Source organism: Telmatherina bonti, assembly GCF_933228915.1.
Source record: "Telmatherina bonti genome assembly, chromosome: 16".
Taxonomy (NCBI): Eukaryota; Metazoa; Chordata; class Actinopteri; order Atheriniformes; family Telmatherinidae; genus Telmatherina; species Telmatherina bonti.
Genome location: NC_136614.1, coordinates 35,317,281 through 35,333,478, shown reverse-complemented (window position 1 = coordinate 35,333,478; position 16,198 = coordinate 35,317,281). Strand labels below are relative to the sequence as shown.

The following is a 16,198-nucleotide window of genomic DNA, read 5'->3' as shown; positions in this document are numbered from 1 at the left end:
CCCTGTTCCCTACATGGTGCTCACGCCATCTTCTAGGAGTGTTCGAATGTCCACCCTGTTCCCTACATGGTGCTCACGCCATCTTCTGGGAGTGTCCGAATGTCCACCCTGTTCCCTACGTGATGCTCACGCCATCTTCTAGGAGTGTTCGAATGTCCACCCTGTTCCCTACGTGATGCTCACGCCATCTTCTAGGAGTGTTCGAATGTCCACCCTGTTCCCTACGTGATGCTCACGCCATCTTCTAGGAGTGTCCGAATGTCCACCCTGTTCCCTACATGGTGCTCACGCCATCTTCTGGGAGTGTTCGAATGTCCACCCTGTTCCCTACGTGATGCTCACGCCATCTTCTAGGAGTGTTCGAATGTCCACCCTGTTCCCTACGTGTTGCTCACGCCATCTTCTGGGAGTGTCCGAATGTCCACCCTGTTCCCTACGTGATGCTCACGCCATCTTCTAGGAGTGTTCGAAAGTCCACCCTGTTCCCTACGTGGTGCTCACACCATCTTCTAGGAGTGTTTGAATGTCCACCCTGTTCCCTATGTGGTGCTCACGCCATCTTCTGGGAGTGTCCGAATGTCCAGAGAGAAAATTACCTACAATGCATCTTGAAAAGCAGCGAGCGCAAATGATACGACCATCAAGGTTAAAATAAACTATAGATTGTTTATTTTATATCCTTATTGGCAAGGCTGGATTATCCAATGGGCATTATGGGCACGGGCCCAGGGGTCCACGCCCGCTTGGAGACACTTGGAGACGAGTACGGCCAACATTGTCCGTATACCAGCAGTTTGGACATGAAACAATATGTACATAAAAGCAAGACAGTTACATCAGTGTCTAGTGTGTTGCTGTTGGTTGCTGTCGTTTGACATCGTTTGATATTCACAATTTTCGCCATGTTGCACTGGGTAAGGGGGACCCGTGGGACTCTGGGCCCAGGGACCTGTGCACTTTTAATCCGGCCCTGCTTATTGGTGAATATATATGCAGCAAAGAAAGAATAAAGTACATTATAAGAAAATAAAGTATTTTCACAAAGTTGGATTAAATTAGGAACGCCGCGTGGTGGTTGCCGTGGTGACAGTCGGTAGTCACGTGATCCGTGACGAGGCGAAAGTGTCGCCAGCAGAATGAGCTCACTAAGGAGGGGTTAGGGTGGACATCCAGACACAGCCGCTGACTCGTTCATCTCAGATCTGCGTCTTTGTGACGTTTATTTTATCCGCTGAGAAAATCTGATGTAAAAGTGGATGTTCAGATAGTTTTTACACGCGCTCAGGCCAGGTTATTTCCTGGTTCAGAAAATAACATCTGTATTGCAATATGAATATAAAAAAAACAACTAATATTTAATAAAAGTAACCTATATTTTAATAAAAATAACTAATTTCTAACAGATCGGCTTGAAGATTCATGTTTTTTGTTTGTAAGTTTTTTACATTTAAACTTTAGCTGACATGATGAGTCAGGTCAGGTGGGCAGGATTACGACACACATGTGGAACAGAACACACATGTACATTTAATAAACCTTCCAGATATGAAAAGGTTCCTCTGATTATGATGTGAAATACTGGATTTTTTACTTCCAGATACCTGGAATACGTAAATATATGTAAAAATTAGGATAAGACTAAATTTCTGTGTTGAAATGAATATTAAGAACTGTGTACCGAATAAACCGGAGAAAAACTTTATTACATGGAAAGAAAGGAAAAAACAGCTTCTGACCCACATGGCTATCATAAGTGAAGAGTTTTAAACACAAACCAAGAAGCAGAGAAAGAGGAAGAAGAGGAAGCTGTGGTGACCAGCTGGAGGTTACTGCATATACACGGCTCTTTGGGTCAGAACACCAGCAGGTTGGAATACTGACAGATGGGTCTGCCGGGCAGCGGCGAGGCCGACCGTCCACGTCGGTTTAAATGCTGATGATGTCTGCAGACCCAGCACCAAACAGCGGATGGAGGAGAATGTGATCTATGTGAAGCATGCCGTAACTGGACGGATCTAGCCGTGATCCAGCCTGCCCTCTACACGGTTCGGATGTTCAGAACCCGTCCTGAAGTCGGCCTTTAACAGATGTGACTTTGTGCAGAGCTGGATAGGTTTGGGGTCCTACAGGCAAGACGGAGGGTGATCATCATGCTGCAGGAAGATGCAGGCGACTGCTGTCAAACATCCCAACAGGGATTCCTTACGCCTGCTGACTGGGAAGTCTTCATATGTCTGAAGAAACGCCGGAGAATTCCTCCGAAACGTGTGATTCTGGGAAAAAGTCGGATTTCTCGCCTGATATCTACGATGAGCGTCCAAATTTAAGAAGACTGCCAGAAGATTCCTTTTCTTTTTGGTAAAGCAGTCTTTTTCTTTTTCTAAAACCTCTGGATCATTCCAGGATGAGACATTCCTGTTACGGTCCTTCCAAGACCGGATGAACATCTAAGAGAGTGAAGAGAAACGAGGGATCGCCGGTCGACAGTCTTACCGCTGTCCTGTTCCAACTAAAACATCCGTCTTCCTCCACAACATTCCCCTGAAGCACACTAACCCACCAACGTCCCCCCCAACCAGGAGAAACGCTCGGCTCTTGTCCTCAGGGTGTCTCAGTCCTCGTAAAGTCGTGATGGTCGGCAGCGCTTCTATGAAGAGCAGTCGGCCTCAGAGGGCTTGGACCGGGTCTGGTCTAGTGGCGTCTCCGTGCCGATCCCAGGATTCCCGTTCTCCGGTCCGTTGCTCAGCGACATCTTCTCCAGAGCTGAAAGTTGGACAAACATTCAGATGAGGGAGGAAAAGTTGTCCTTCTATGTCCAGATCAGAGTAAAGGACCTGGACCTGGACCGGCCAGGGACCAAAAACCAGCAGTGGATCGCAGCAGGTGCAGAACCACATCCTGAAATGTGTTTGTTTATTAAAATGAATATATAAAACAAAAATAAACAAAAACAAACCCTCATCTGACGACTTCTGTCATGAGTTGCAGCTGGTTTTTTTTTTATTTAAAAATATATTTTAAAAAATATGTAAAATATTAAATTAAAACAAACCTTTCTGAATCAAAGCTGTGTATTAATTCACTCCAACATGACGTCTGTAAACCAGAGACGTTTTACCTCTGACTCAACTTAACCCCTAAAACTCCAACATGCTGCCTGGTTTTTATGTTTTCACTGTTTAATGCGGAAAAACATCCTGAAATACATATTTTAGCTAAAAAATTATAAAGGAAAAATAAAAATAAATATTTTTAGTTTACAAAAAGAATAAAGACACAAAGAAATAAAATAATGTAAAAATGTAAAAACAAAAAAAATTATTTGGACCAAATCACTGACAAAATAAAATAAAATAAAAAAAATACAAACAAAAATAAAACCAATCAAAATAAAATGAAACAAAACAACAAAAAACAAAATAAAAGAAATTAAAATAAAATAAAAACAAACAAAATAAAACAAAACTAAAAAAAATTAAAATAAAATAAAAACACAAAAAAAAACAAAAACAACGTGTTATGTGAGCAGATACATCATAAATAGCAACCAAAGCAAGGCTCGATCGATAACTCACCCTGAAGTGATGCGGAGCCGTTGCCGGGGGGACAGGTGCCGCTGCCATCGTCCACCTCGTCCAGGTAGAGCCGGTACCGATGGCCGCTGTCGTCCTCATACTCCACGTTCTCGTCATCGCTGTCGACCTCTGGAGCCACGTACACCACCTCAAACTCAATCTGCCCCCGCTGGCGAGACAAGCAGAGCTTTTCAGATGCCAGCTGGTTTAACTGGGATGTGTGTGGGTGCAGGGATCTCACCTGCTGGGACAGGATGGTGACCGCCTCCTTGTGTTTGGCATCTCGTAGGTTGATGCTGTTGACGGCGAGGATGGCGTCTCCCACATGGAGACCTCCACATCTGTCTGCGGGCTGGTTTGGATGGATCTCTGAAATCAGAATGGGAACGCCGTGCTCCTTCCCACCCTGAAGAAAACACGACACGCCGTCAGCGTCATGACAACCACCAAGCACACAACGTCACACTGGTTTATCTGAACTGGGCTGAGCTGGAGTTCAGACAGGGATCAGAGGATGGGGGGGTGATGGAGCGGCTCTACGGTTTCCATGACGACGAGACCAAAGGTCTTCAAACACGCCAGCTGTGTGGAGCATCTGGATGAGGAAGAAGGGAGATTTACGGGAGTTTGAACGCATCGTGTTGCTGGTCTGGACGGTTACGGGGATTTTCACATCCTGGGACATCTGGAGATGGACTGGGACGTCTGGAGATGGACTGGGACGTCTGGAGATGGACTGGGACGTCTGGAGATGGACTGGGACGTCTGGAGATGGACTGGGACGTCTGGAGATGGGCTGGGACGTCTAGAGATGGACTGGGACGTCTGGAGATGGACTGGGACGTCTGAAGATGGACTGGGACGTCTGGAGATGGACTGGGACGTCTAGAGATGGACTGGGACGTCTAGAGATGGACTGGGACGTCTAGAGATGGACTGGGACGTCTGGAGATGGGCTGGGACGTCTGGAGATGGGCTGGGACGTCTGGAGATGGACTGGGACGTCTGGAGATGGACTGGGACGTCTGGAGATGGACTGGGACGTCTAGAGATGGACTGGGACGTCTGGAGATGGACTGGGACGTCTGGAGATGGACTGGGACGTCTGGAGATGGACTGGGACGTCTAGAGATGGACTGGGACGTCTGGAGATGGACTGGGACGTCTGGAGATGGACTGGGACGTCTGGAGATGGACTGGGACGTCTGGACTGGGACGTCTAGAGATGGACTGGGACGTCTAGAGATGGACTGGGACGTCTGGACTGGGACGTCTAGAGATGGACTGGGACGTCTAGAGATGGACTGGGACGTCTGGAGATGGACTGGGACGTCTGGAGATGGACTGGGACGTCTGGAGATGGACTGGGACGTCTGGAGATGGACTGGGACGTCTGGAGATGGACTGGGACGTCTGGACTGGGACGTCTGGAGATGGACTGGGACGTCTGGACTGGGACGTCTGAAGATGGGCTGGGACGTCTGGAGATGGACTGGGACGTCTGGACTGGGACGTCTGGAGATTGACTGGGACGTCTGAAGATGGGCTGGGACGTCTGGACTGGGACGTCTGGACTGGGACGTCTGGAGATGGACTGGGACGTCTGGAGATGGACTGGGACGTCTGGAGATGGACTGGGACGTCTGGAGATGGACTGGGACGTCTGGACTGGGACGTCTGGAGATGGACTGGGACGTCTGGACTGGGACGTCTGGACTGGGACGTCTGGAGATGGACTGGGACGTCTGGACTGGGACGTCTGGACTGGGACGTCTGGACTGGGACGTCTGGAGATGGACTGGGACGTCTGGAGATGGACTGGGACGTCTGGAGATGGACTGGGACGTCTGGAGATGGGCTGGGACGTCTGGAGATGGGCTGGGACGTCTGGAGATGGACTGGGAGGTCTGGAGATGGACTGGGAGGTCTGGAGATGGACTGGGACGTCTGGAGATGGGCTGGGACGTCTGGAGATGGGCTGGGACGTCTGGAGATGGGCTGGGACGTCTGGAGATGGACTGGGACGTCTGGAGATGGACTGGGACGTCTGGAGATGGACTGGGACGTCTGGACTGGGACGTCTGGAGATGGACTGGGACGTCTGGACTGGGACGTCTGGAGATGGACTGGGACGTCTGGAGATGGACTGGGACGTCTGGACTGGGACGTCTGGAGATGGACTGGGACGTCTGGACTGGGACGTCTGGAGATGGACTGGGACGTCTGGAGATGGACTGGGACGTCTGGACTGGGACGTCTGGAGATGGACTGGGACGTCTGGAGATGGACTGGGACGTCTGGACTGGGACGTCTGGAGATGGACTGGGACGTCTGGAGATGGACTGGGACGTCTGGACTGGGACGTCTGGAGATGGACTGGGACGTCTGGAGATGGACTGGGACGTCTGGAGATGGACTGGGACGTCTGGACTGGGACGTCTGGAGATGGACTGGGACGTCTGGACTGGGACGTCTGGAGATGGACTGGGACGTCTGGAGATGGACTGGGACGTCTGGAGATGGACTGGGACGTCTGGACTGGGACGTCTGGACTGGGACGTCTGGAGATGGACTGGGACGTCTGGAGATGGACTGGGACGTCTGGAGATGGACTGGGACGTCTGGACTGGGACGTCTGGACTGGGACGTCTGGAGATGGACTGGGACGTCTGGAGATGGACTGGGACGTCTGGACTGGGACGTCTGGAGATGGACTGGGACGTCTGGACTGGGACGTCTGGAGATGGACTGGGACGTCTGGACTGGGACGTCTGGAGATGGACTGGGACGTCTGGACTGGGACGTCTGGACTGGGACATCTGGAGATGTCGGAGGAGGACAGACACTGGGTGGACTCTCAGAGGCCTAAACTACGACTGTGTGAGAATTGTAAAAGTTTAGTTTCCACGACGCTGTGAAACTCTGGAGGAGCTCCTGAGTGGGAGCTCGCCTCAGTTATGTGGCTTGAAAGAGGTTTGGTTCTCTTTTCATCAGAATTCCAGCTCACTTCCACTGAAAAAAATGAAATTTTCATAAAAACGTCAAATAAATTGTCACCAGAAGTCAAATCGAACTTATCCGGATCGACATGCGGATGGATTTTTGTGATGTTTTTGTCCCTTTCTGAGCACAGTGTAGCATCTTCTGATGGAAACTTCCAGCAGGATGATGTCACAAAGCTCACATCATCTCCACCCGCCTTCTTCAGCATGACGGTGACTCAGCCAGTAGGACCAGTACGCCCAGTGTGGCCAGTCCAGCCAGTACGGCCGCCACCTCTATACACCACGCCTTCAAAATACCTTCACATGGACATCTGAATGTCCTAACTGAACCTGCATTGCTGCCTCCAGACGCAGAGCAGCGGTAGGACAGCTGTCCGACATCTGTCTGCACCTGAACGCAGCATGCAGACTGCGGGACGGGAGGGGGCGGAGCCTAAGGTAAACAGTAGCCAGCAGATTGCCGTGGTGAAGTCTGAGAAGGTCGGTACGTGTGGAGTCTGGAAGAGGAGAGGTAGCTGCTGATCTGTTGTTACACACTTCTCACGCTGAAAAGAAGTTCTAGTTTTTCCAGTTAAGCTACTGGGGGTGAACAGGATGCGCGAAGCCATGCAGGCTGATGAGAACTACGCTCCATGGCCGCTGTTTGCAACTTCACAAAGCTAAACGCAACCAATGAAGAGCCAGTCAGTTACTGGTGTGTGGCGCCCGCCGACTGGCTCCAGACCATATGTATATGAAAGATGGACGGAGCATATCTGATTGACAGGTACCCGATCTCCCGCTTCAAGTCAGAATAACGTAGAACCGTGGTTTTTAGCCGGTAAACAACGTGACTTAGCTTTAGCCCGCTTACCTCCGTTAGCTGGTTAGCTCCTGTTATCTCCAGGTTAGCTCTGTTAGCTCTTAGCTACAGAAAGCTCGGAGTTCGCTCGATGTCAATCATCCACCATGACGCTCACAGCCCCCCTCTCAGCTCCACCTCTTTGCCCATATTTGTATTTTCCAGATGAGACGACACGCATGCTCCTGCCAAGATGGTGATGGTAGGAACCGCCCACCGAGCTTCAGCTCTTCAGAAACCTACGGGTGACGTCACGGAGGCTCCGTCCATCTTTTATATACAGTCTATGGTCCAGACTGACGTTCTCCACACGGCTTCATTCGGCTCTAGCTACGTTCTCCCGGTTCTACGGCGCCGATCAGTCTGAATCCTGTAAAACCAGATAGAGTTGCAGGTTTCGCCCTCCCAGCAGCGTTTTACTCTCCATGTCACGACTCTGCAGCCTTCATGGTCAGGACTGATCAGCGATAAATAACCTGCGTCCACCTCCAGGACGCTTCTGCTCCGCTGTCAGCAGGAGAAACATGAATCTTCTTACCGTGATGGAGATTCCCAGCCCTTCATGGTCCTCCTTGACCAGCACCACCTTCCTGATGGGACCGACTCCCTGAGTCTTCTTCAGCACGTCCGGCTCCTGCAGCAACACCGACACTCAGCTCTGGAGACACGGCCTCGACTCACACACCGTACTTTCACACTCACGTGTCCCGCGGGGGAGGGAAGCGGCTTCTTTGGGTCGCTGCGACCTCGGCAGGCCCGGATCACCGTCTTGTGGCGGTGAAGGTGGATTTCTGCCTCCAGCTGATTCCACAGCTTGTCGTGGGCTGGACCCTTCATGTCCCGACCGAGTAACTGGATCTGCTGCACCCTGACAGGCAGATCAACAGGAAACGTTATGTTACTTCATTTCAGCGTAAAGATTAAAGCCGTCTGGCGCCTTCCGGCTCAGGGAGGCAGCGGGCCGCCCTCCTGAGCCGGTTCTGCTCCAGCTCCTTCCTGCCTGGTAAATGGGACATTCTGAGAAATGTCTTGGGATACTGGGAACTCTGGGACAGCCCACATGAATTCATCGGCAGACTCTCCTGCAGATGGACGTTTGTCTTGTGACACTTTGGCGACAATCTATGTCTTTTTCTTTTCCTCTTTAATCCCTTTTGTGTTTCATTGTGTTACTTAAAGACAACAAAGAATCATCTTCAACTTTTCATCCACAGGAATAAAAAGTCAGGTTCCAAAACAAACTGCTCGTCTGCACGACTCTGATTGGTTCTGCTCTAGAATGTAGATCTGATCTCCTGATTTACCCACCAACACATCTCAGATCAGCTGGGTCCAGTTTGCTTCCACCTGAAGAGTTTATCTTTTTTTATTTTACAGGGACAACGTGCAACAACAAGATTCTTTAGCTAACAGCTGATTTGCATCTCTGAACAAACAACCCCAGGTCTGATCCAGACCTGTAGGGTCCTGGAAAACCTGAAGTCTGATCCAGACCTGTAGGGTCCTGGAAAACCTGAAGTCTGATCCAGACCTGTAGGGTCCTGGAAAACCTGAAGTCTGATCCAGACCTGTAGGGTCCTGGAAAACCTGAAGTCTGATCCAGACCTGTGGGGTCCTGGAAAACCTGAAGTCTGATCCAGACCTGTGGGGTCCTGGAAAACCTGAAGTCTGATCCAGACCTGTAGGGTCCTGGAAAACCTGAAGTCTGATCCAGACCTGTGGGGTCCTGGAAAACCTGAAGTCTGATCCAGACCGGGGTTGGGACTGGTTCTAACTGGGTTTTCCTTCCCTCACAGACCCAACGTTCCCGTTTCCAACGATAAAAGAGGGAAACTGTGAATGTGGACCCGGAACATCCAGCTCCACAGACACTAGAAATAAATCTGTAACGTTTCTGTCGATTCTCCTCCAGGTTTCTGTCTGACTTCATGTCGGGGTTCATCATCCATCCTGCTGCAGAAGAAACCTTCCATCCTGCTGCAGAAGAAACCTTCCATCATGCTATAAGCATCATTTTCCATCAGATCAGACCGTTTCAGCAGCTGGAACATCCAGAGCAGCTGTTAGCTCCATCCTCCTACCTGCCAGCCAGCTCCTTGTCCAGGTATTTAGCCGCCAGTCTGGCTCCGTAGACCTCCGCCTGCAGGACGGCCATGTGTCTGCGAAGCGCCTCGTTCTCTTTCTTATACAATCTCACTTCTGCTTCCAGCCTCGCCTCGGCTAGTTTCTCCTTCTTACTGGCCTCCAGCTCCTGCTCCTAGAAAACAGCAGCAAGCCAGACCACATCATCAAGTTTCAGAGTATTTATTCACAGTGGACTAAAACTAAAAAATAAAAACATGTAAAGAAATTCACCAAACAGGAAATGAATTCTGAACAAACCAACAAGCGGTTTCTGGAAAAACCGGATAACTTTGCTGACAAAGGACTGATGCAGAGTAAAGGGAACAAACTGATAAAATATTCATGCTTTCCATGCAGTTTGACATTTTTGATCATCCATTGCTCTTATAAACTATCCAAGCAGGGAGGCTGACGGAGTCGGTGCTTGTTAGCTAACTGGGCTTTTCCTGTTCTTCTCCCCTTTTAAATTTAAGCTTCACATGCTTCGTACGCCACTTTTTGTTGCTTGTTTTAAAGATTTTTGCCTGTAATGGAAACTGGGCTGCTGCTGTCTCGGCCACCTGAAGGCGGGCTGCGGGCTGAGGGCGGGCTGAGGGCGGGCTGCAGGCGGGCTGAGGGCGGGCTGAAGGCGGGCTGAGGGCGGGCTGAAGGCGGGCTGAGGGCGGGCTGCGGGCGGGCTGCAGGCGGGCTGAGGGCGGGCTGCAGGCGGGCTGAGGGCGGGCTGAAGGCGGGCTGAGGGCGGGCTGCAGGCGGGCTGAGGGCGGGCTGAGGGCGGGCTGAGGGCGGGCTGCGGGCGGGCTGCAGGCGGGCTGAGGGCGGGCTGCAGGCGGGCTGAGGGCGGGCTGCAGGCGGGCTGAGGGCGGGCTGCAGGCGGGCTGCAGGCGGGCTGCGGGCGGGCTGCAGGCGGGCTGAGGGCGGGCTGCAGGCGGGCTGAGGGCGGGCTGAAGGCGGGCTGAGGGCGGGCTGCAGGCGGGCTGAGGGCGGGCTGAGGGCGGGCTGAGGGCGGGCTGAGGGCGGGCTGCGGGCGGGCTGCAGGCGGGCTGAGGGCGGGCTGCAGGCGGGCTGAGGGCGGGCTGCAGGCGGGCTGAGGGCGGGCTGCAGGCGGGCTGAGGGCGGGCTGCAGGCGGGCTGCGGGCGGGCTGAGGGCGGGCTGCGGGCGGGCTGCGGGCGGGCTGAAGGCGGGCTGAGGGCGGGCTGCAGGCGGGCTGAGGGCGGGCTGCGGGCGGGCTGCGGGCGGGCTGAGGGCGGGCTGCGGGCGGGCTGAGGGCGGGCTGCGGGCGGGCTGAAGGCGGGCTGAGGGCGGGCTGCGGGCGGGCTGCGGGCGGGCTGAAGGCGGGCTGAAGGCGGGCTGAAGGCGGGCTGCGGGCGGGCTGAAGGCGGGCTGCGGGCGGGCTGAAGGCGGGCTGAAGGCGGGCTGAAGGCGGGCTGCGGGCGGGCTGCAGGCGGGCTGCGGGCGGGCTGCAGGCGGGCTGAAGGCGGGCTGAAGGCGGGCTGCGGGCGGGCTGAAGGCGGGCTGCGGGCGGGCTGAAGGCGGGCTGCGGGCGGGCTGAAGGCGGGCTGCGGGCGGGCTGAAGGCGGGCTGAAGGCGGGCTGAAGGAATCGCTTTGGACATCAAATGAGGAGATTTTCAAACTTTTTAGACACCTAATTTCAAACTCCGCCTTCGGGTTTGTATTTTAAAGCAACTTCTAGTTTCTGTATGACTTGAAACAATTTTACGCATTAAAAATTGTTTTTTGCTGATAAACTTTCTTTTAACAAAACTGAGTAGGTGTTTGGGAGCTGAGGAATGTCGATGCTCTGTAGGTGGACTTCTTTCCTATTCCTGCTGGATGTCCAGCTTCAGGGACACATTCCCGTGTCTCCATGGCGATATGTTGCAGTTTATAATTCTGGACTGCAGGCAGGCCAGTCACACTGTTACTACCAGGTCTTATGATGGATTTATGGCGTAAACGTCTTCTAGACCCGACACACACCCCTGCTTGTCGTTATGCAGTGCTCCCTTGTGATTGGTCGGTTCGTGGTCATGTGTTTCCAGATTCTGGGCCTTCTAGCAGAGTTTGTTTGGTAAACATGGAAGAGAAACTGCAACACGACACTGTAGTGTGAGATCACGTGTCATCAGCTCCAGCCGGACGTTGGGAACATGGAAGCAGCAGATAGCTGGGAGGGGGACCGTTTTCAATGTTGCACTCTTAAACCTGCCGCAGACCAGCCGTCTTATTGGACACGTTGAACAGTGGACACAGACACAGAAAGTTCAGACGATGAAGCAGATGCAGACTTTTTAGGAGTTTCTCATGTCAGAAATATAATTTTGCCATATTATTATAGATAATTTGGTTTTACAATATCAGACTAAAGATGATGTCCAGATAAAATCTGCTGCACCTGCTAATGCGTGTGTGAAACGAAGAGCCTCAGTACCCTCCTCATCCTCAGGTAAAAGTGAAGACAAGTCCGGACTCGTGTCACGGTTAGACGTGCATGCTAGAGTTCTGATTCTGACAGAAGCAACAGCTGGATGGAGAAAACTAATACAGTCCATACAGAAAGTCCTCCAGGCGGGTTCTGGACGAGGATCAAGGATCCACGTTCTGCTAAACAAACCCAAACAACCAAAAAAACTTACCATATGTTCCGGTGTTGGTGTAGGCTTCAGGGGAAAAGCAGCAGAAGAAGAAAACAGAAAGAAGCCGCAGATTAGAGAAACTCCCCAACATGGAAATCAGGCAGTAAAGACATTAGTCCTGATAAACTGGCGGGAAAACGACTCTTTTCATCCCAGAGACTGAAGTTCAGGTTAGGGATGCACCGATACCGATATCAGTATCGGATCAATACCAAGCGTGTGTACTCATACTTGGTATTAATAAAAGTGGACAGATACCACACTAGTCAAGCCAGCACAGACGTGTCTGATGACACATTTTAAAGGAAATAAATGCCCTGAATGTTAAAATGGGACATTATGTGTTCTACTAAAAGCGAGATCTTTTTATACACACATTTATAGTTGTATTTAGGTAAAATGTGCCAAATCAGAAAAAAACTTAGATCTGCAATGTTATTATATTTGATAGGGGTGGGAAAACCGAATCGAAATATTAAAAATCAGGATTTTTTTTAAAATTAAATTAAATTAATACACTCTAAAAATTTTGTCATTTTTATTGATCTTTTTACTTGTCTTTTTGTGCATTATAGCAGCAGAATGATGGTCTGGCTGCTGTGTTGTTTTCTCTGAACTGAAATCAAGAAAAGTTATCAGCAAAAAGAAGTTTTACAAAAAAAAATGTTTGTTTTTTATCTACAAAAATCAGCAATATCAAAGAATTTTGAGATCTGCAATTTAAACTGAATCGGCGACAAATAAATTGGAATCGAATCGGGACAAAAGCATATCTTCACAGCCATAATATTTGTATTGGTGAGGTAACTTCAGAAAGGATGGGTCATTTATTACAGCCTAATGAAATCTTAAACAGTTATAACAGCAATAATAACCATAGTCACAATAATGTCACATAAACACATCTGGTATCGGCAGATAGTCAGGTTTCAGATATCATCGGATCGGTGCATCCCTAACTCCGGTGTTACAGCAGGACATCAGGTAGAATATTTTAAGTTGAAAAAGATTTTTTTTAAAAATGTAAAAGAATACAATAAAAAACAGTTGAAAAAGTAGAATAAAAGCAGAGCAGAGAGGAATTAGCACTGAAGCAGCAGCCCACACCAACTCCAGCAGAAGCTTCATGACAAACTTAACAAGTCCTGGTTGGAGGTCTTCTTTCTATTGGTAAAGGTTAGACTGCTGCCGAACCCCCTAAAGGCTCTGTCCGCCATTGCTGGGGGATGGGGGGGAGGTGTCCTTATCCTCAATAAAACATCCAACCCTGTCCTCTGCTTTCCTGGCGGCCAGACGCTGCGTTCTGCTCAAACGGAGGGACACGGTCCCATCAACGCATCAGCAACGGCTACTGGGTTCAATGTCCTGGAAGATCAGATGCTCGCTGGGAGTTCCAGGAGATGTGGATGTCTTCCAAAAGACACGGGAGCAGGATGTCTAGAGCAGCTTTAGGTTTACAACACCAAGAGATATCTTACAAGTCTTATGTTCATGACTCCATATGTTATTCATATGTTATCATATGTTCATATATTAACATATTCATATGTTCTTTATATGTTACATAGTTCATGCCTTCATACCAACACTGACCAGGTGGGGAGCTAACTTTTGGGTGTTTATTTTCTTTTTTCTGTGTGGACAGGTTATGGATGGGTTGTGGACTGGTAGTGGACAGGTTGTGCAGGTGGTGGTTGGATTGTGGACATACCAGTCTGTCTTTGATGGTGTCCGAGTCCTCAGCCTGACCTTCCTTGGCACGGAGCTGCAGCTGGAGAGCATGAAGCTGCAGGAGCAGGTCATGGACCTCCCGTTCTACCACGGCCCGCTCAGATTTGGCCTCAGTGAGCTCAGAACGCAGGTCAACCAGCTGGGCCTGGAGCCGACAGACACAGGCAGAAGGGTCAGAGGAAACATACAAGATACTTCAAGTCTGCGGTGAAAAACCTGAACGTCCACGGAGGACCTGTTTGGAGGTGATACCACCTCTGTCGCTCTACTTTCACTGGAACTTCATCCTGATGCTGAATTAACACTCTTCACCTCCTTTAACATTAAACATCTGATCACAGCTGCATCTTCCACACATCTGGTCAGCTCCAAACAGGATTTCCCTGTCTGTCTACACCCAGCTGTCTCTGCTGAGGATTTCAGGTCCTTCTGGGCTCTCTGGTTAATGTTCTCCTGTTCCTGGCTGGTATTTACTTTCATTTACTTCAATATTTATTTTAGATTTACTTTATGTTTTATTTCTCATTTACGTTTGTCATTCACATATTTGCCATTTCTAAATCCTAATGGGTCTAAAAAAAAATCACCTAGCATTTGGTTCCAGGTGTCTGGAGGAGAAAAATCCAGTATTTCTCATCATGATCTGAGTAACTTTTCCACACCTAGAAGGTAGATGTACATACGCGTACATTTCCACATGTATCCAGTAATACTGACCACCTGAACTGACTCCCCTCGTCATACAAACTAAGGTCACCTGTATGAAGTCAGAAAGACAGAAGAAGCCCCCTGTCACCCTGCGGCCCCTCTGGAGGGCTGGGTTTTGGCTCCTAGTGGCCTCTGTGTTTGCCCTCAGGCATGTTCTGTCAGCTCTAAACTACTGTAAATTACATGTCTGCAGTGACCAGATGAGTCCACCAGTTTGGTCTCATTCCAATAACACAACATGCTGGTTTTATATCTGCCATCAGTGGGAAGGATCACGTGAGTTGCTGACGGACGCGTCACCGTCCCTCTGGTTCAGTAAACATTTCACCATAAGTAAACAAACATTACCCAGTAAACATTTCACCATTCCTCACCAGTAAGTCCACTGTGTAACAACCATGAATCCCACTGACCTCCAGTTTGTGGTTGAGCTGGAAAACCGTCTGAGTTTTGTGGCACAGCTGAGCAAAACAGGAGCTCAGGCTGGTCATCTTCTGCCGGCCCTCGTAGGTTATGTCCACCTGATCTGGGTCTATCTCTCCCAGCAGGAGATCCACGTCCACGAAGGCCTTGTCAAACTCCTTCTCCAAAACCTCTAGCCATCGGAACATGGACATAGCCGGGCCGAGGCCTGAGCTGTGGCCCGATGGGGAGCATCCAGCCGAGGCGGACATGGTCAGAGTCCTGCCCTGACGTTGACGTTAGCTCCCCGGCTAATTAGGCGTTAGCTCCCCGGCTAATTCTGTGTTAGCTCCCCGGCTAATTCTGTGTTAGCTCCCTGGCTAATTCGGGCTTAGCTCCCTGGCTAATACGGTATTAGTTTTCCGGCTAATTCGTTGAAACAACGCTGGAAAATGAAGGTTTAGAACCGCGGATTAAAGCTCGTGCTGCAATGACGTCTAGAAATCAGTGTTTCCTGAGAAAATCTCTGTCTGACCAGGAAGTCCCTCATCGGATTGACGACTTCATCTGGACAGCAGCTGGTTAAACTGGGACGCTCCGTATTGGTTTCCTCGGTGTGACGTAACTGATGACGTGGAACGTAGGGTTCATTCACTTCCTGTTTGATTAGCTTTCAGAAACCATGATGTAATGAAATGTTTATGTTTGTGGGAATTGTTGGGAGTTAATGAAATTCGAGATTAAGAAGTTAGATTTTTTTTTATTCTGTAAAGAACTGCCAAAACTAAAAGAGAAATGGAATCTCAAAGTCATTCATTCATTCATTATCCAAACTGCTTTGTCCGATGAAGGGAAGCTGGAGCTTATTCCAGCAGTCTTTGGGCGAAAGGCAGGGTACACCCTGGACAGCTCACCAGTTCATTGCAGGGCCACACATAGACAAACAGCCATTCACGCTCACACTCACTCCTACCGGCAATTTAACAATGTAACGAATCCACCTAGCATGCATATCTTTGGACGTTGGGAGGAAGCTGGAGTGCCCAGAGAAAACCCATGCATACACGGGGAGAACATGCAAACTCCACACTGAAAGGCCACTGTCCAAACCCCCACCGGAATCTCAAATAATTACCAAAATATTGGAATTGTCTGGTATAGTAAATCTTTCTGAAGG

The 16,198-nt window shown here is 50.1% G+C and overlaps 1 protein-coding gene across 2 annotated transcripts; it reads right to left on the bottom strand.

Annotated features, from left to right (window-relative positions):
* Window positions 1-1,691: 1,691 nt before the first annotated feature.
* On the bottom strand, window positions 1,692-15,611 carry gopc (golgi-associated PDZ and coiled-coil motif containing). 2 transcript variants are annotated; one of them, XM_079255793.1, is made up of 9 exons: window positions 15,033-15,611; window positions 13,892-14,056; window positions 12,181-12,204; window positions 9,503-9,678; window positions 8,124-8,289; window positions 7,960-8,055; window positions 3,817-3,981; window positions 3,576-3,744; window positions 1,692-2,763 (listed from the first exon to the last, which is right to left on the bottom strand). In XM_079255793.1, exons 1-9 carry the CDS (start codon window positions 15,291-15,293, stop codon window positions 2,648-2,650), a joined length of 1,338 nt encoding a protein of 445 aa, XP_079111919.1. In that variant the 5' UTR covers window positions 15,294-15,611; the 3' UTR covers window positions 1,692-2,647. The 2 variants fall into 2 exon arrangements, with proteins under 2 accessions (XP_079111919.1, XP_079111920.1); XM_079255794.1 differs by lacking the exon at window positions 12,181-12,204.
* Between the last annotated feature and the right edge of the window lie 587 nt (window positions 15,612-16,198).